General features: G+C 38.4%; 1 protein-coding gene across 7 annotated transcripts in view; it reads right to left on the reverse strand.

The window, feature by feature from the left end:
• ASXL3 (ASXL transcriptional regulator 3) overlaps window positions 1-19,665 on the reverse strand; it is a 129,683-nt gene that overhangs the window by 9,793 nt on the left and 100,225 nt on the right. For 6 of the 7 annotated variants that reach the window (XM_050338730.1, XM_050338338.1, XM_050338570.1 and 3 more), the window contains 3 exons: window positions 9,515-9,611; window positions 8,942-9,047; window positions 1,483-3,424 (listed from right to left, as the gene is read on the reverse strand). In XM_050338730.1, coding sequence (XP_050194687.1) covers window positions 1,483-3,424; window positions 8,942-9,047; window positions 9,515-9,611 — 2,145 coding nt within the window. Of the gene's footprint in view, window positions 1-1,482; window positions 3,425-8,941; window positions 9,062-9,514; window positions 9,612-19,665 lie in introns of those variants that run through there. The other variant, XM_050338651.1, reaches the window with a different exon arrangement.

Genomic DNA, 19,665 nt, shown 5'->3' on the forward strand with positions numbered 1-19,665 from the left:
CTGTCTGCAGCAAGAGGACTATTAATGCTATGGCTTACCTTCTGAAAGGAACTGAGAAGAAAACTAGGTAGTATTTGTAGAAAAAAGTAGTCATAAGATATGATGGGAAGTGACAGCCATATAGCAGAATGACCTTAGAAGAACTGGGGTTCTTTCTCTTCTTTCAATGACAAAGGATAGGGGTTTGATGGTGAGATGACACAAGAGCCAAATATTTGTTACACAAAAAAGATACTAGAATTGATTGTCCAAAATTGTTCAAAACATTTTGCTTTCTGTTTCAGAAGCAACTCTTTAGTTTCCACTTTGCACTGCCAAAACTGCTAGTGCGCTAAGTGCTTGATTATTTTTATTATTATTATAGTCATGACCTTTTTTATTTCCTAGTGATCTGTTTTCCTTTGTGCTTAGAGAGTTATTAGAATGTATTAGGTTAGATAGACACCCTCAAAATATGAAAGAATATCACTAAACTCAGAGTGGGGCTAACTTCCAATTGCATCACTGCTCATAAAAATAAATTATTTGAAATATGCTTCTGCACTAGTGATTAAAACAGTTAGCCTATTTGCCCTCCCGGTCATATTAACAATGTTCAGTGACTGCAGCAGTTAAAAATAAATGCAGAAAAGGGCATTTCTGAATAATCAGGAATTAGTATTGCAAAGTCAGTGGCTTAACTTCAGCAAACTGGATCTTAATCTTGGCTCATGTCATCATGTACAAAATTAAAAGGGTCAAAACACTGAGCCTATATATAACTAAATCTATAGAACTCTCTGTTGGGATAAAAAAACACTTTCAACTGTAATATACTTTCTTATACAGCAGAATGATACACATGAAAGTGTTTGTTTAGTTGTGGTTTTTTGTTTTGTTTTTTTACCTTTTGCTTTGCCCTTAACAGAGATACCTACACATAGATCAATCAGACACTTTTCCCTGATAGTTAGGTCTCTGTTTCCAGTTAATTCTACAGGAAAAACTTATATTTCAGCCTACCACAATCCCCAGGCTTACAAAGGGATCTTCAACTACTCTGACTTTGGGTTCTCTTGCTGGATTAAGGTGCTGGTTGTTTTTAAAAGTATTGGCAATGGTAACATTTGTTATTCATGCTTGCAGGAGAAGACATCCACAGGGGAACAAGCAGATAATACAGTTGGACAATTAGAAAAACAAGGAGTGCCCTGTGAATGATGGGAAGCTCTTGAATTAGATTAAACCATAGATCCATAGATCCTGGAAAACTTTCTCGCACAGAAAATCAATTTTGTAACAAAGACCCTGACTGAACAACTATAGACACATTCATATCAGAAGTAATTTGGCATGGTTAAAAGGTAATAGTAAATCAAAACCATCACTACTGACAGCCCTTATACCTCCATAAAAAGTACACCATTAACTGTGTCTGCATTCAGTTAGGAGGGAGATAATAACCCTTTATTTTCCAAGCACACTGTTTTTTCATTACTTTACCTTAAGGGGTGGAACTCGGGGTTCCTCTCTAGGTGGCTGCTCTTTATCAGACGGACTAGTTGACGAAGCACTGCGGTTAGACTGATCATCATCTATTCTAGCTCTCTTCTCTTTGCAGATTCCAAAACTGTGCTGTTCTGCTGTTTTCCTCTTTGGGATCTCTGGGTCTCTACTTTCGCTCCTTGCTTCCGGTGATTTTGTGGGTTCTAATGACTTGGAAGAATGCAAACTCTCTAGGCGACTTTGGGCACTGCCTGTTAGCTTGTGAGATTTACTTCTGCACACTTCAGGGAATGTAGTTTTCTCTAGAGATGAGGTATATAGTTTATCATGTGGCTTTGATGGAAGCAATTCGATATTTTTGCCAACTGATCCTTCTGATAAGACAGATACCTCTGAAGGCAATAGTGTACCTTTCTTGTCACCTCTTTGCTGAACACTGTGATTTTTATTTTTGATCACCTCTGGAGGAGTGTGTTCTGGGAGGCATGTAATGTAGGATTTCTCAATTTCAGAATGTGACTTACATGGCTGATGACCGAGGTTTTTGCTCTGGGGCTCTTCCAATACTAAAGTATCAGGTATACTTGCTAATGGACCAACTTTCATATTTTCAGGAGCACTATGATGTTGCTTTGGCTGAACTAGCTTCTCTTCTTGAACCACCTTAGGAACGGCAGAGCTTTCCTCTTTCAAAGTGGGAAGGGAGTCTTCCAACAAACATGGTGATTTTCTTTGTTGCAGAGTAAGTCTTTCATTGCTTGGGGTATTGGAAACTGGAGATGTCTCTGATGGAAGAGGCAAACTATTTGTCACAAATGTTTCAGAAGTCAGAAGAACAGAAGATACTGAAGAAGTTTCTGATGTTAAAGGCAAATCAGACATTGGGGATGTTTCTGATGTTAAAGGTAAATTAGAAGCTGGCGATGCCTCTGATGTTAAAGGTAAATTTGACATCAGAGATGCTTCTGAAGTTACAGGTGAGGTGGACATTGGAGAGATTTCTGACATTAAAGGTGTGTGCAAATTTTCATCACTGGCCTTTTGCTGAATATCCCCTTCAATGTTTTCAGTACTGGACACTTCAGATGAGCAAGCTGTTTCAAGAGATGCTGGAGTACAGGGTTCCTCTGACGTTGACTGAGTGTCTCCTCCAGGAGAGGCAATACAAACTTCTGGACTTCCAGAGGAAAAGGAAGTTTCAGAAATACAAGCATTCTCAGACAACTGTTCCTCGGGGTCGCTATGAAGCTCCATATCCACTGCAATGCCTCCACCAGTGAACAAGGAGGCTTCCAGAGCAGCATTTTGCATTTCTGGCACAATTAGCTCTTTTGCAGACTCAGAAACCTTCTCCACTGTACCGCTGACGGAGTTTGTGGGTGAAACTGATTGTGCTGGTGATATGCAATCCTCCAGCTGATCTATCACAACTGACATCTCCTCCTGAGGGCATTCTGACTTCAACTCCACTTTAATTTCAATGTGAGATACAGTATCAGTTACATCATTCATCGTGACACAGGACTCAGTGCTGTCCGCAAGCTTTACTGCCTCCGTTTCCTCATTTGTGCCAGTTGGACTTACGGACTCCTCAGAAAACTCATGCTCTGGTTTATGGTTCTCCTCTTGGCATTCACAAATACTTGTCTCGACCTCTTCAGCAATTTCCTCCTGAATGATTGACTCTTCAGGTATAAGGATATCCTCAGAGTCTGCCGTCAGATCCTTAACAGGAACCTGCTCCATACTACCAAGAGATGGACTATAATCTCTCTCTGGTAAAGGTGGAATTTTAGCACCTTTCTCCTCTTGATCCTTGAAGGTTGCTTGCTTAGAAGGACCAGGCGTGCCAGAAGATCCACACAAAGAATTGCTTTCATCCTCATCATTGTTCTGCACTGTAGTGAGTTTCATTGATTCCCCTCTTGACATTCCCAATCTAAATAAAAACACACAAATAAAAAAAGGTATTTTCAGCACAGACAGGATAAGAGTATAGGCTCACCTTTCCCACCCATATCTCTTATTTACAAAAAAGACATTTTCTAGTTTAAAATAGTGGTTTGCTTACGTGGTGGTTTACTAATTTATACATGGTTTTATATATTTTGGAAACCTTCTTCTAGCAGTAACAGTTCTAAAGGAAATTCCTTTTTCCCTCCTACACATGCTTTTAGGGTCAACACAGCCAGCAATATAATAGAAGTTTTAGCTTCTCAAGAAGCTAAAAAGACACATATTTATAATCTATGCATTCATTCTCAGGAATGAAGTCCAAAGGAATAATTCCTAGTATACTTCTTAAGATTTTCTTACCTTTGGTCCCGAAAATACTAGTCTAAAAAGTTTTATTACTTCAGCAGAATTACAAATTCCACAAAAAACCAAAACAAATCTAAAGCCAAGAGCTGAAAGAAATGGTTATTTTAAAAAATGTATGTGTTCTGGCATCCTCATTTCCTTCTAAGGCCAGTGGGAGTACAGGCATTCAGCATCCTTAGTAAGATTTTCCAAGCAGACTTTATGCCTCAGCAATTCCATAGTAACAGAAAATACACAAAAGCTTGGTTGGAAGCCTTAAAAAAAATTTCATGGTCTTTAGATCTTCTGATCTAATAAAGAGATCCCTGTTATCATTTTAATCAAAAAGTAAAGAAAAAATGGAAATAAGCAAGCATAAGAGACATTCAGAAGTTATGGAAGCAAGATGGCTTGTTAAGGTGCAGCTAGAGGATACAGAGATCACAAAGGCCTGTGTATATGAAAGTACAGAATAAACAGGTGAAATACCAAAATCTGCAGTTGTGCATTTTAAAAATACTTAACAGATGAATTACAGTGACAGCTGTAAACACAAAGTCCCCAAAGAAACTCAGCCTGGAATTGGCATCCCAAAAAGCACTATCAGAGTAATTATTAGTATTGCCTATTACTAGTCAATTAACATGAACAGTCTTCCTATGCCATCAATATACTAAGGAATGATCCTCTAGAGAGCAATTCAGAGCAGCAAATTCACATTTCCCACATTGAATGTATTTCAGAAGACGTGTCTTTCTTCTCTACAGACTACAGATTCCCCATATAGTCTAAGTTTAGGTTATAAGTTTAGGTGAGTAAAGTTAAGTTTACCTAGGTTTAGGTGAGTACCTCCTCATAAAACTCCTTGTGTTAAGGAGGTAAAAGTTATCTCAGGAAAACAAGAAGGGAAAAACGAATCCACTGCATCACTAAAAACTGAATCAGTAGTCTATTTTCTCTAGCTGGTTTATATCATGAAAAGATATTGCCTGATCGTTATCTTTATGGATTGAAAATCAGCAAAGGAATGAAGGACAGGATAAAGGTGAATGCAACTGTCACACGGACCCTACAGAAAAACACACATTCTAGTAACATATTGAAGATAAAGAATTGTAAGAAAAATAGGATAAAGCAGGACTAAGGCCATCAGAAGCCGTACTGAATCTTAATAGTTTTTTTCAGTATTGGAAATACTACTATGTTGAAGAAGACACTGCAGTGAAGAAAAAGGCTTTCTAAAGAATAAGTTTCAAGATCAGCAAGTTTAAGGCAATCTCTGATTGCAAAATAAACAGCTGATCTGTCTCCTTCCTTAGAGAAAAAGACACCCAAAGTTTGCAAAACAGTGCAAAAATGTGAGGACAGTAGTAAGCAGCCTTCAGTGAAAATGCTAAGGGCAGGATTCAACTGATAAAGTAAGGGCACTCAGTCATCTGATAAAATAAACCCCAGACACCTACTCAAAGATATATGGATGCTGATATTCTAATGCTGTGATAAGCTGTATTGTAGAAAAAAAACCCAAAACACACACACACACACACAAAAACAACAAAAAAAGGGAAGGATTAAAGCAGCAACAAAATGTAGAGGATGTCTACCCCAAATAAAAGCCTTGATTAAGTTAGCTGGTAGTACTATCCTGAAATATAACTCTCAAAAGTGGGAAAAGAAATACCATATTGAGACAACAGAATATAACCCTTGCAGTCTTGAGGCAACAAATAAGAAGACTGCGGATTTCTGGCAATGTGCATCAGCTGATCTTAGATAAACGACTGCAGAATAAAGTTTTTGTATTTTGAAGAAAGTCAGAGAGGGGAAAAATGAACAAACATGAAGAAGTAGAAAGAGAACAGAAATGGATGGAAGTGAACTACAACTGACAGTCCCATGATAAACTGCCTGGGTACAGATAAGAGCAAACACAAGAAGCAACGCTAGAAGGGAACAGGCACTCTAAAGTCTGTGAATGTCATGAACTATGGATTGTATAAAACTGTTTACAAAGATTCTACATCTATTAATGGCCCTTCTGTAAGGATAAGGTGAAAACTGAATTTACTTATGGAACATTGGAAGATCAAATTAGCCAAGGTCAGAGCAAAAACACACTGATTGTAAACTAAGCAAGTTAGTCTGTGAGAGAGATTAATTTTGCAGACAGTGCATGTGAGAAATAGCTCAGGAAGCTTACAAATACTGCTAGTTCAGTCAAATCAATATAGCTGAAAAGAGACAAAGCCCAATCATACCGAAAGCTAGTTTAAAAAAAAAGTAAAAAAAGGTGAGGGAATCATAGAATTGTAGGATATCCTGAGTTGGAAGGGACCCACAAGGATCACTGAGTCCAACATCTGGCCCTGCACAGGACACTCCATGAACTTAAACAAGGTGGAAACCACAGCAGAAGCTACCATTCAGTCAGTAAACAATGAGAAAAAGTACTTAAACCAGCAAAGTAGATCTGCCTACATAACAGCCAGGCAAAAGAATGCAAGTGAAACAAGTGGGGGAAAAGGGCAGTGAGGACCAGATTCAATACTTTCAGTCAAAATGTAAATTATGTGCAGTATGACATTTTGCATAACAATGTTGATGTCAGAAACCTATCAACCCAAAGGACATGTATGACCACAGACTGAGTAATTATCTGCCAACCATTACAGTGTCCAGCATTCAGCCAGCACGGCAGGACTGCTGGCTTTGCAGAATTCTGAGCATTCTTCTCTGTGCATGTGACAGTCATTTGTGACTGAGGAACAGGCTTCAGCGAGACTGAGGTGCTCCTATGCTGATGGTAACAAACTTCTCATGGAAAGCCCTATGCCAATGCCTTACACAGCCCTTTCCTCCATGAAAGTTGGTAACCAACTCTTCTCTTGACAAGCAGAATGAAAAGCTGTTATGTTCCTTATCTGAAAATCTAATTAATGTTTTTGATACTAAAGGGATCAACATTTGGAGTAAACTGAGCTCTCAAAGCTGTTTAGTAAGAAATTAAGCACTTTAAAATGAGAAAGTCTGCCATATTAACACCCTAGAATTTCCATTACATGTAAAGATAAAGTGGTGTAGAAATAGTATTCACACTGAGGAGAAACACCTAGTAAGGATGTGCAAAATAAAATATTAATATGGATCTGTCCATTTTTTGCCTTGTTTTCACTACATTTCCCAGTGATCCAAGGCAGTGGATTGTGAGAACTAGCATTTTTACTGTAGAATTATTTTAGTTAATGGCTTAATCTTTAAGCTAATCGCTTGTTGAAATCAGTGGCACAGGGTGCATTTGGAGGCCTGTCACTAGTGGTATCCCCCAAGGTTCAATACTGGGCCCAGGATTGTTTAACTTATTCATCAGTGACTTGGATGAAGGGCCAGGTGCCTCCTCAGCAAGTTCACTGATGACATAAAGCTGCGAGGAGTGGCAGATACTCTGGAGTCCCTGCAGTCTTGACAGGTTGGAGAGATGGGCAGAGAGGAACCTTCCAAAATTCAGCAAACGAAAATGCAAGGTCCTGCACCTGGGGAGGAACAACCCCATGCATCTGTACTGGGGTACAGGCTGGGGGCCAACCTGCTGGAAAGCAACTCTGTGGAGAAGGATCTGTAGGTCCTGGTGGAGAGAAAGCTGTCCATGAGCCAGCAGTGTGTCCTCATGGCCAAGAAAGCCAATGGTATCCCGGGATGCATTCGGAAGAGCATTGCCTGCAGGTCAAGGGAGGTGATCCTGCCCCTCTACTCAGCCCTAGTGTGACCACATCTGGAGTGCTGTGTCCAGTTCTCAATGCAAGAGAGACACAGAGCTCCTGGAGCGGTTCCAGTGAAGGGCAACAAAGGTGATTAAGGGACTGGAGCATCTCTCTTATGAGGAAAGGCTGGGGGAGCTGGGCCTGTTCAGCCTGGACCACATCAATGCCTGTAAGTATCTGAAGGGAGGGTGACAAGAGGATGGACCAGGCTCTTCTCACTGATGCCAAGCAGCAGGGCAAGAGGCAATGGGCAGAAACAGATGCACAGTAAGTTCCACCTGAATACGAGGAAGAACTTCTTTCCTGTGTGGGTTACTGAGCACTGGAACAGATTGCCTGGAGAGGTTGTGGAGTCTCCCTCACTGGAGATACACAAGAAGAGGATACAATCCTGTTCACTGAACTCTAGGATGACGCTGCTTGAGCAGGGAGGTTGGACCAGATGACCCACTGCGGTCTCTCCCAACCTTATCCATTCTGTAGTTCTGTGATATAATTAAAACACACTTGAAAATAAATTAAAAAAATTCACATTTAGATAACTAGTTTATATTTTCTAATAAAATTATTAATATTTTTGAAAACAGATATGTAATTCTAAGGATTGATAAATTAACTTTTTAAAACAATTTTTAAAAGGAAAATTCTTGAATTCTAGGAAGAAGTGAATCTCCTTAAATTTTTTTTTTTAAAAACCCAGAATATAAGAACTGAATCTTCAGCTGCTGCAGAATGCCATCGCCATCTCTGTATCTTCATCAATGAAATTTTGCTGACTCACCCCAGTTTTGCACCTGGAGTGATACTATAATTAATTTTAGCCAGTTAAAGATATGTACTTATTCTTTGCATCTCACTTCTAAAATTAGATTAGTCAATGTCACTTTCATTTATCTCTAGCCAATATTTCCTCTATGTCACATATTCTTCTCCAGCCAACAGGTCATCTCAGTGAAAAAATAAAAAACGCTATTTGATTTTAGAAACTTTGCAACTAGTTTAGAAAAAAATAAAATAAATAAAAACACATTACAGAAATTTCGTCTTCTTGTCTGTTGAAGCAGTATTTATATTTTGTAGGAGGGAAGAATAGTCCTAATGCTGCATTTTAAAAGATAATTAAAAAATATTCACATGCTTGGGTCTTATGTCTTAAGCTGTCTTTGAAATGAATTTTTATGGATGAGTACGACTCTTTAAAAATGCAATTGTAATGCAAGTGTAGACACACAACTATAATTCTACCCACAACTTCTTATCCTGGGGAATGACTGCCCTCAATATCTGCTTTATTAAGTTTTACTGCTTATGACCATGTTATGTGAAGCATAGAATTATGTTTTCATTTCCTCGTAAAAGAAATAAAAAAAAATCATTTTATCTGCTTCAATACTTACTTTTCACCATAAAACCGTTCAAAGAATTTTTCTTTCCAAGGTTCTGTTTTCTTTTCCTTTTCAATCTCTTGTCTGATGCGTAACTGCATTTCTGGTGTAAATTCTCCTAAAAAACAAATACTAACATATTGAATAAAACTTGTCAAGGATTAGCTTAATATGGGTCATGATAAATTACAGATACAAAGATGACATGCAGCGATTTCTCTTACAGTCATCCACAATGCCAAAATAATGAAAACCAAAAGTAAGTGTGACATAGAAAGATTTAATTTACCATATGACATCAGTAGTTCAAAAGTATATTTGTGGGATTTAGTTGCATGCATTTATGTTTCCAAGGCTGACAGTGATAAAAATGCTTGGGGTTTTTATAAACTGTCAAAATAAGCTGCCACAGCAAGCTGTAAAAATGTACTCTAAATTCAAAATGGAATCAGCAATTTTTCTTTTGCTGAATTACTGGTGTATTACACTTTCCATTCGAAAAGTATTTCTCAAATGTAGAAAAAAAGATACATTCTTCATGGAAATAATTAACCTAGGGTAAACTGAGAAAAAGCGAATAGTTACCTTCTGCCAATCGCTGTTTCCACCCTTGTGCTGCGTATGCAAAGAATTCATTATTTAGAGCGGAACTACTGAGGCGCAAAACTCCATCACTTCCCATCTAGAAAATAAGCCGATGGTAGCAGAAGATAGTGTCAGAAATAGCATCAGCTAAGATTACATCAAACCAGAGTTCCAATTAGGGTAAATGGGGAGGGATAGGGAGTGGGAATAACAAAGGAAACTACTACTACTAAAACATCATTCTCATTATAGCCGGTCACTGTAAATGGAAGTGAACTAAACCAGCATCAATGTGCTCTCTTCAGTCATTAAGTGTTACTGATGATAACTCAGTTTACAACTGATTGATGTGCTTTAATCACAGACCTCTGTCTTGAGCCTATGTCTAGAGGCATTGTACACAATCAAAAATCAAGATTGTTATTACACTTGTGCATCTGCCTGTGATATGTTACAAAACAAACTAATTAAATGCAACGAAGACTAACTTTGCTGTTTCTAAATAACCCAACACTCATTTTTACTAATAAGCTGTACTGGCCAAAGAATGGATGACAGGTATCCTTAACACCAGAACTGATATAAACGCAGCACTGAAACTGAAAAGAACTATACACAAAATTTTACATGCATCAAAAGTGAAAAATGTGGAAGAACATTATAATTATTTTTATTTTCTACATCTGTCAAACATTCAATGATAAGACAACATTAAAAGCATTAATCACAGTATTTTCTACAGTAACTTTTAAAAGCAATCCAACTATTGTGTTTTATTTTACCATAAAAATTAATGCATTGTTTTCAGGTTTCTGTGGAAATGTCTGGTTACTGAAGGAATTCTAATAACTGAAAAAAGTAATTATATAAAACAAATTAGCAGTGAGTATCACCTCTAGCATAATAAATGAACAATAAAGACAAACTAGCAAATAAAAAAGAGAGAGAGAGAGAGGAAACGGCAGAAGAGGTAATGTTGCTAGAGCAAACACTCTCGCTATTTTACATCCTTCAAGGTAACTAAGTGATAAATGTTTGACTACACTATTTGTAATCTAACAGTAAAACCCAGCATCTTTTCCAGCATATTAACAGATGGTTTAGCTAAGTAATATCCCCTAATTCTCACTGCTTGTTTCACACAGGAGCCAGAAAGATGCAGATGTGTCAGAAACATTAAATGATATTTCGCTGTAGCTCCCTTGTTGGGCTCCATATTTCACTGATAACACAGGCCCGTATTTGAGAATAGTCTTTGCTAATTTACTTACTGCCTGGTTGACATCCTGTCCCACAATTATCTCAGAGGAGTAAACCAGAAAGATGTGAAGTAGTAAACTGAGAAATAGTGATAAGCATGGACTCTTAAAAAGCTGGCAGTGCTAAAGGAACTTGATTACAAAAAGAAAGTAGTATGTGCATGGTACTAGGGTCCCTCAGCAGGATATGAACCTACAGTGCAGCCAGTGATTTCCTGCTATATGGCATTGTTTTGCCAACACATCATAGGATTTGCATTTAAGTGGGGTGGATATAAAATATTTCTACGCTTTTCATGATGTGGGTTGTGGAACACATGCATACTAATTACAGGTAGGCTATGACTAATGCTGAAACTAGAAAAAAAGGGAAAGAAACAGGGAAACCTGGAGCGAAGCAGCAAGAAAATAAGGCCAGTGAGGTGAGAAAGGCCAGAAGGAACATTTATGTATTTTATAAATCATACTGGTATGACACATTCTCTTCTTTGTGCACAAATCAACTTTGTCAGAAATATTTAAATTCCAGAACTAATATATTAAAGAGATTTTTAAATACCAGTGCCTCTTGCACTTGAATAAACAAACCAGAAGATGGCCAAAACCAGCACTTACACAATTTTCTAAAAAGTCAGATGAGAAGTTACAAAGAAAATAATCAAAAATTACTAAATAAACAATACTTTATTCCTCAAAGAAAGGTGTTCAAGTTGCCTTCAGATTCAATACAAAAGGAGATGAAATAGAAACACCCACTTGTCAACACAGGTTCTACTCCAACCTTCTGTAAATTAAAGATTTTGTCTCTAAGCCTATCTGTGTCTTGCAGAAGAATTATATAGACATGAAATTTTTTTATTATCATATTTAACCACATTTAACTGCAGGTTATCTCTGCAAGGCACAGACCTCCTCAAATGCTATGGCTTGGCTCAGCTGATGGCAAACAGTGTAGCCATATCCCTAGCCAGATCAATAAATGTCATAAGAAAGTAATAAATATAGACAATGATTTTCTGTTCAATGAGCAAGATGATCCAACTTATCCTAAGGTCACATGACCATTAGATCTCATGGAAAGTCTGAATGTACCATGAGAGGTGGAAACAGAATGCCACTTTCCAGCAGCAATCCACTATCAGAGCGCATTAAACATAGGATGAAACTGCAGCCAAGTCTGACTGAGCTATTTCACCAGACTGTGTAAGTCAAGAGCATTATGAAGACTGCTAAGTTATATTACCCCATGAATACAAGAACAGTATTAGGTTCATTGTAACCCTGTTGTTGTAAGGATGTGAGAAAAGGAAGCTTTGCAGGAAGAGTACTCCACCTTTCATTTTTGCTGGCTAAAATACTTGGGAAGAAAAGTTCCAGGTTTCTGTGTGCAAATTTCTTACGAAGTTTGGAAAACAGATGGCGAACCCCAAGGTGAATGCTAGAAAGAGATTCAAACAAATTCAAATGTGAACTAGATCACCCGAGATAAAAACATAGGTTGCAACTTCAGAACAGAAGGCAAATGTTAGCAAGGTCATGGGCAAAGTTCATTAATTCTTGTGGACCAGAAAAAAATGCCAAGTAGGAAGTACCTGTGAAAGAAAAAAGGAGGGGAAAAAAAGCTCTTTGAAGAATAGCAAAAAAGGAGACTTAGAAGATTGAAGTGGGTTACCTAAGAAGGAAAAATACTGTAGGTCAGCTAACAATGGAACAACAGTTCATTTGTGAACTGTATCAGAAAATGGATGCACGCTGCACTGACCACTTACAGTTATCGACTGCAGCAGCTCACAAGCGCTGGGGAACTATGTTACAAGATTGAAAAGATGATGTTAAAGATGCTTGGGTTAAGAAATGCAAGAACAACAAACTCAACAAAAACTTACTGCTTGACTTCATGATAGTCATTGCCTCTGATGAACTGGCAGAGGAAGACCTTTCTCAAGACCTGTGTTTATAGGGCCACATAACTCATGAAAGATTTATGTAGCTGGAACAACCAAAATCTAGACATAAGAGCACTTAATGATAAAGAAGGTAGAAACACACTAATTAGAAGAGAAGCTTCCAATGATCTATTTTAATATGACATGAAAGAATCATTTCAGGCTTAAACACTATGGAAGGATGCATGAAACTAGTCATTCTTATCTATATTTGGGGCATATATGGATAACAGTGGAAAAAATGACGGAAATAAAAAATTGTTAAGCACTATTGACTTTGCCAAACTTGCTCAGAAATCTGAGATCAAAGGAAATATTTGCTGGGAATGGAGCAGGAAGAATTTATTCAATCAATTAAAGCTCAAAGAGAAAAGGACAAGGACAAAAATCCTAAAGGAACTCATAATAGCCAAAGAGATAAAATGAATGAAACAGAAATTTTCCAAATGACGTAAGAAGAAAAAAGCACTAAGTAGAAAGCAGATCCACTACCAAAGGAAAACAACCCAAACTAAACTAACAAGAAGTTCAATCGTTTAGCTATGTTTTATTCATTTAAAGATTTCTACGCAGGGAAAAACAGTTTGAACAAGTTTGAACAGAAAAAAAACAAGTAATTTTACATCTGTTGTTTTGAAAGACTCTCTCAGAAACTACAAAACTAACAAGGATATTTTATCCCTTTTCTTAATACTTTAGTCATGCGAAACCAGGTTGGTGTTTTTATGCTCTGTTAAACTTGGAAGGACTAAGAGGTCGTCCTTCTACAATATTAGCTAACAACTTCTACTGAAACCTTCCTTTCTTACCTCACCTGGAAAATGCATTTTCACCTAAAGTCAAACAGTTAAAGTGGAAATTGAAAATTCTGAAGCCCAGGGGTGTATTCACTTTTCTAAGCTCTGATGATAGAAACAGCATAATTAACCACTAGCTCTAAATTAGAATTTGAAGAAACACGCCAATAAAGCAGTTCTTAAATACACTGTTAATTTTTATGGTATTTAAAAACTGCTGTCCAACAGAGACAGTATGTTAATGACCTGGAACAACAAACATTTCTTGGAAAGTTTATGTTTTATTCTGTTGAGCTTTACGTTTCTTTTTTCTCTGATTAAGCACAATGCTAGAATTATGTTTTCTAATTAATACTTCTATGCAGAATTTACAATGGCTTTTTAAAGTTCCTCTTTTTATTGAAAGCAAACAAAAAATAGCCAACCCCAAAACACACCTGCTAAACCCCAACATCTGTTTGCATTACAAAGCAAATGTCAAACATTCTTATCAAAAGGCACTGAGAAACCTTTCTAGAAAAACTACTTCCATTATTCTCCTCCAAGTTTCACTGAAAAGTCTCTTCTGAAAGGGATCATTCTTGCAGCTCAACCTGAAGATGCACACTGGTGGTATACTAGGGATACAGCAAGTACTACATACATATGTACTGGTAGGTTATCTGATCTTGGCTAGAATCTTAAAAGACAAGGAATTAGCAAAGCTATTATTTCTCTCTTTCAAACGATTCAAAATTCTCCTAATGTATTTATGTCTCCCAGTGATCCACTGTAGACAGTTCCTTTGTAGTATATTTCTAACACGAAAGCTTATGTGTGAACATCATGCCACTTGACTACAATCATAGAATAGTTTGAGTTGGAAGGGACCTTTCAAAGGTCATCTAGTTCAGCCCTGCTGCAATGAGCAGGGACACATTCAACTATCACAGGGACGCATTCACAATCAGGCATCTCAGAGCCTCATCCAAACTGACCTTCAAAGTTTCCAGGGATGGGGGCATCTACCATCCCTATGGGCAACCTGTTCCAGTGTTTTACCACCTTCTTCATAATAACCATTCTTTCTTTTATCTAATCTAAACTGACCCTCCTTCCGTTTCCATTACTCCTTGGTCTATAGCAACAGGCTAAGAAGTTTGTCCCCATCTTTCTTACAGGTCCAGCAATCCCAGTTCTCTCAGCCTTACAATGAAAATGCAAAACAAAAACAAACCAAAAATTTTAAAAAAAAGTAGAGAAGTGAAGATTCACCTAAATGAAGTGTACAGTACCACTCATTTTTATACACTTTAAACAAACTGCTGCTAATGCTGTATTTTATCTTGGGGAAGAACAATCCTGTAATTCACATACTTTCCCAAAGGTATGTAAAAGAAATTTTCTGCAAAAAAAGAGAAGATATGAGAAAATACATTTTGCTGGTTTTGCATTAAAGCTTCTAAAATACTAAAAATTAAACATTCAGTAGCACCTATATCACACACAGGAAAAATGACATTTTATTTATGTGTCTGGAGAGACATATGCCACTGGAGAGCCATTTGTAACATGATTTTGTAACAGATGTGATTCTGCAGTACTGGGCACCACAATCAAACTGACCTGTGATGCATATACAGTGCAAATGTAGCATCTGAAGATGCAACCTCAGTGACTGACTTTCTGAAAACAAACATTTTGAGACCTAGCTAGACAACATGCCACGTCTGGCTCTTATGATTCTTGACGATCATAGAGTAAAAGTTCACAGGTGACAGGGAAGACCAGTATCTGTATTTTCCCTAAAACCCTCCAATACTAAGGAGAACTCTCTCCAAGATAGCAGAACTGTTTGAGTCCAAGTAGACAGAAATAAACATTTCATTTAGGTGCATCATCGCTCTGGAAGAGCTCCTCTTTTTCCAGTAACAGTAAAGGAAGCACAAAGAAGATTAGACTCCTAATTAGGGTCTCTATATTTGCTACTTAAGCTGGTCAGCATGAAACACCCACTCACAGCCTAAATCCATAGAGAACATCAACAGATATGTTTGTAGTATACCAGACGCTATCATGATCCACAAAATCCATGAAGGATTAAAAACTGCTACCAAATCTAGTGAGAAGTGATAGTGAGCTTTAGAACAGTTGCAAAACACAATGCATGCCTCTACATGCATGACCTTTCACCAACTGGACATTCCCTGAATACTGACTACTGTAAACCCTGTGATTACTTTGGTATACACACTTTGCTGACTGATATTTGTGCTTTTCATATACACCCATTAAATTTGTTACGCCAACCATATCCAAATTCATGTTTGTTGATCCTATAAATTCCCACCACTTCCTACTCGTGATCATGAAGTCTGATGCATTAATTATTCCTTCATGCCACAGTGTCTTTGTCAACAACAAACCATAAGTGCTTAACACCAAGCCTGGTGTTCATGCTGTAACAGGAGGGAACTGCCTTCTCTTTCAAGGTTCCTACTTTTTAAAATAGTCAGTATACTTACTCAGATTACTTCAGGCACCCAAATACAGTTGTAAGCAATAACTGTTTGTAGCTATTAACTACCTAATTAGGAAACACTGACCTTTGGCCCAAGACTTTTTCAAGGCTTCTGAAGTACCATGTGGAATGGAAAACAGGAAGTGAAAAAATAAGTTCAACCCATTTGTGCTAGTTTTGTCTGGGCTACAGTTAATTTTCTTCGTAAGAGCTGGTATGGGGCTATGCTTTGGATTTGTAACCAGAACAGTGTTGATAACATAGGTATATTCTTGTTATTGCTGAGCAGGGCTTGCACAGTGTCAAAGCTTTTTCTGCTCCTCATCCCACCCTACTGCCAAGCAGGCTGTGGATGCACAAGGAGTTGGGAGGGGATACAGCCAGGACAGCTGGCCCCCAAGTGATCAAAGGGATACTCCATACCACGTGGATGCCATGCACAGCATATAAAGCTGGGGGGAAAAGGAAGAAGGGGACAATGTTTGGCATGATGCTGTTTGTCTTCCCAAGTCACCGCTATGCATGATGAAGCCTGGCTTTCCTGGGGATGGCTGAACACTTGCCTGCCCGTGAGAAGTGGTGAATAAATTCCTGGGCTTTCTTTGGTTGTGTGTGGCTTTTGCTTTACCTATTAAGTTGTCTTTATATCAACCCACGAGTTTTCTCACGTTTACTCTTCCAATTCTCTCCCTCATCCCACTGCGGCAAAGAGAGCGAGCAGTTGTGTAGGGCTTCATTGCCAGCCAGGCTTAAACACAACACCAATTCACAAGCAAGTCTCCAGGTGATACTATCAAATGTCTGTGTACAGCACCAAAACTGGATGTTTGCCACCTATGATCAGTGGCTTCAGGCTACTACTGAAGTGTCTCTGGGATTCTTTGAGAGGGTGAATAGAAGGGGTGACTCCGAGCAATCATAACAAAAACAATATCCAAACTCCCACTTTCCAACTATTGTTTGATGACAAAGATGAATTTAAGCAATTTTACTATTTGTGTTAGCATCAAAGGCATACTGGCCTAGGAGCTACAGTTCTATAAAAATGTAACTTAGAAAGTAATGGAGAGTTGGGGTATTTCTGTCTGGCAGTCTGCTTAACATCGAAATAACTGATATAAATATCTAGATGTGGCCTTGGTTCCTAATACCTATGACAGTCAATACAGATCTAGCTGATGCAGTCAATGGGGCCTAGAGGACTACTGAGCTGACTGGCATCAACTTTGCAGTGAGAAAAACAGCTCTTCAGGGTCTTTGTTCATCTATTGGCTCGATCTGCATCATCTGAAATGAGGAAATGAGGACAACAGAGACCATCTGATGGATCTCATGAAGGTGTTGGTAGGTATGATGCCTGCAAAATCTACCAATGTCACTGTTAATGATGGTCCTCTACCTTCACTTTAAGAATACTGCCAGAAATGAAACTGAGTGGATCAGAATTGACAAAGAGACTCTAGGAATCATCATGGAACCTAGGGATCTGTTGATATTTTTATCATCAGAGACAGACATATGCTGGGTGATTGTCCTACTCTTCTCTGCAGTGGTGTGGTCTCACCTTGAATACTGTGTGCAGTTTTGGTCTCCGCAATATAATAAAGATATTAAGACATTAGAGAGTGTCCAAAGGAGGACAACAAAGATGGGGAAGGGCCTTCAGGGGAAGCCATATGAGGAGAGACTGAAGTCACTTGGTCTGTTCAACCTGAAGAAGTGGAGACTGATGGGAGACCTCATTGCAGTCTACAACTTCCTCATGAGGCAAAGAGGAGAGGCAGACACTGATCTCTTCTCTGTGGTGACCAGTGACAGGACCGAGGGAATGGCCAGAAGTTGTGTCAGTGGAGGTTTAGGTTGGATATTAGAAAAAGATTATTCACTCCAAGGGTGGTTGAGCGCTGGAACAGGCTCCCCAGGGAAGTGGTCACAGCACCAAGCCTGACAGACTTCAAGAAGCATTTGCACGATACTCTTGGGCACATGGTGGGACTCCTGGGGATAGTCCTGTGCAGGACTTGGAGCTGGACTCAATGATCCTTGTGGGTCCCTTCCAACTCAGCACGTTCTGTGATTCTGTAACGAAGTTGTGGTTTGGTAAGTGCTATGGGCAGAATGGTTTTGGCATCTTCACCCACGCGGTGATGCCCCAAGGTTTAGAGCTATGGCAATGGTTCTGGAAATGGAAAATGGCCCTCATAGAGTAAAGGAACATGCTCTAAAAAACAAACTTGCTAATTTCTCCAAAATTTGAACACTGTATTTATATACACAGCCCAATAGTATAGGCAAATCAAATACAATAAATCCTATTCTGTGGACCACTGCCAAAACAAGTTTATTTATAAAAGGATGGGTTAAAGAAGAGGCTAATGTGATGAAAGCAGTACATTTATCTCAGTCTTTGATGGTTGAACACTAATGCAAGAACTACAAATGGTACGTAGGAGGACTTGGAAGGTTTAGTTGACAATCAACATTTTGCCTTAATTGGCAAAATGGAGATCTGATAATTCATATGACTGATAGCAATATAAAAGATTAAAGCTTGTTTGGGAAAAAGACAGAAGAAATGACAAAAAAATTTTAAACAAAAGTGTTTCCAGTAGGCATACTTTCATAAATGCACAGTTAGTTGGAAGAATTCCCAAGAACATGGTGCTAGTGAAAAAGGAGTTAAAAAACCCTCATAGTTCTTTAAATAAACAATGCTGACCACATGCTGTGCAAAACCTCCTGCGAAGGACTAATGGGGATTGTACAATAAGACCACATTGTCTTAGTTAGGACCTCTCTGTCGACCTCACAGCACGCAGAGAATGGAAACCCGGTCAACTTACTAAGCAAGAATACCACAGCAGAGCATGGTATAATGGGCCAAAATTAGACACAGTCGGAAAGGGACACATCTGATTCCAGAAGAAGTAATTCCATAAGTACATCAGGAGCAAGAAGATTGTGAAAGAAAAAGTCCACTGTGCAACACAACAGAAAAAACTAGAGGGATACAAAGACAAAGCTAACGCTCATGCTCCCTTTTTTTTGCATACATCTTCACCACAAATCTACTGGATTGTGGTGCTTAAAACAACTAGTATCAATTGTAAAAGGGTGAGAACTGACCTTGAACAAGCAAGGAACTGAATAAATATTACTTAAATGCATTCAAATCATCTTGATGGAGTAGCCTGTTAAAATGCCAGATATGAATCTATTTCATATAAAACGGATTTAAGTGGACAAATACAAAACTATACATGCTAGTTATACACATATAACACACATCTATCACCTATGTCTAAAGAAGGGTATAAGTGCAGCTAAGGACAGAGATTTAGCCACCTTTAGAAGAACTCTATGGCCTACACAAACAAGCAATTCTTTTTTGAGATGCCCTAGGCACATTCTGGGCAGCCTCAACTCAGAATCTACAGGGGACCTATAACATTTTGAAGACAAGTTGGGTACTAGACTACATACCACAGCATAGCTCAGTTGACGCAAGAAGCCTAAGTATCTTGCTTCTTTCCCTTGTCTTCTTGCTCCAGAAAATATGTGAAATGGTTAAATGGTGAAATGGTTAAAACACAAGATAGAATCATAGGACCATTTAGGTTGGAAAAGACCTTTAAGATCATCTAGTCCA

This window comes from Myiozetetes cayanensis, unplaced genomic scaffold (assembly GCF_022539395.1).
Source record: "Myiozetetes cayanensis isolate MyiCay16 unplaced genomic scaffold, myiCay2020 scf1, whole genome shotgun sequence".
Classification (NCBI taxonomy): Eukaryota; Metazoa; Chordata; class Aves; order Passeriformes; family Tyrannidae; genus Myiozetetes; species Myiozetetes cayanensis.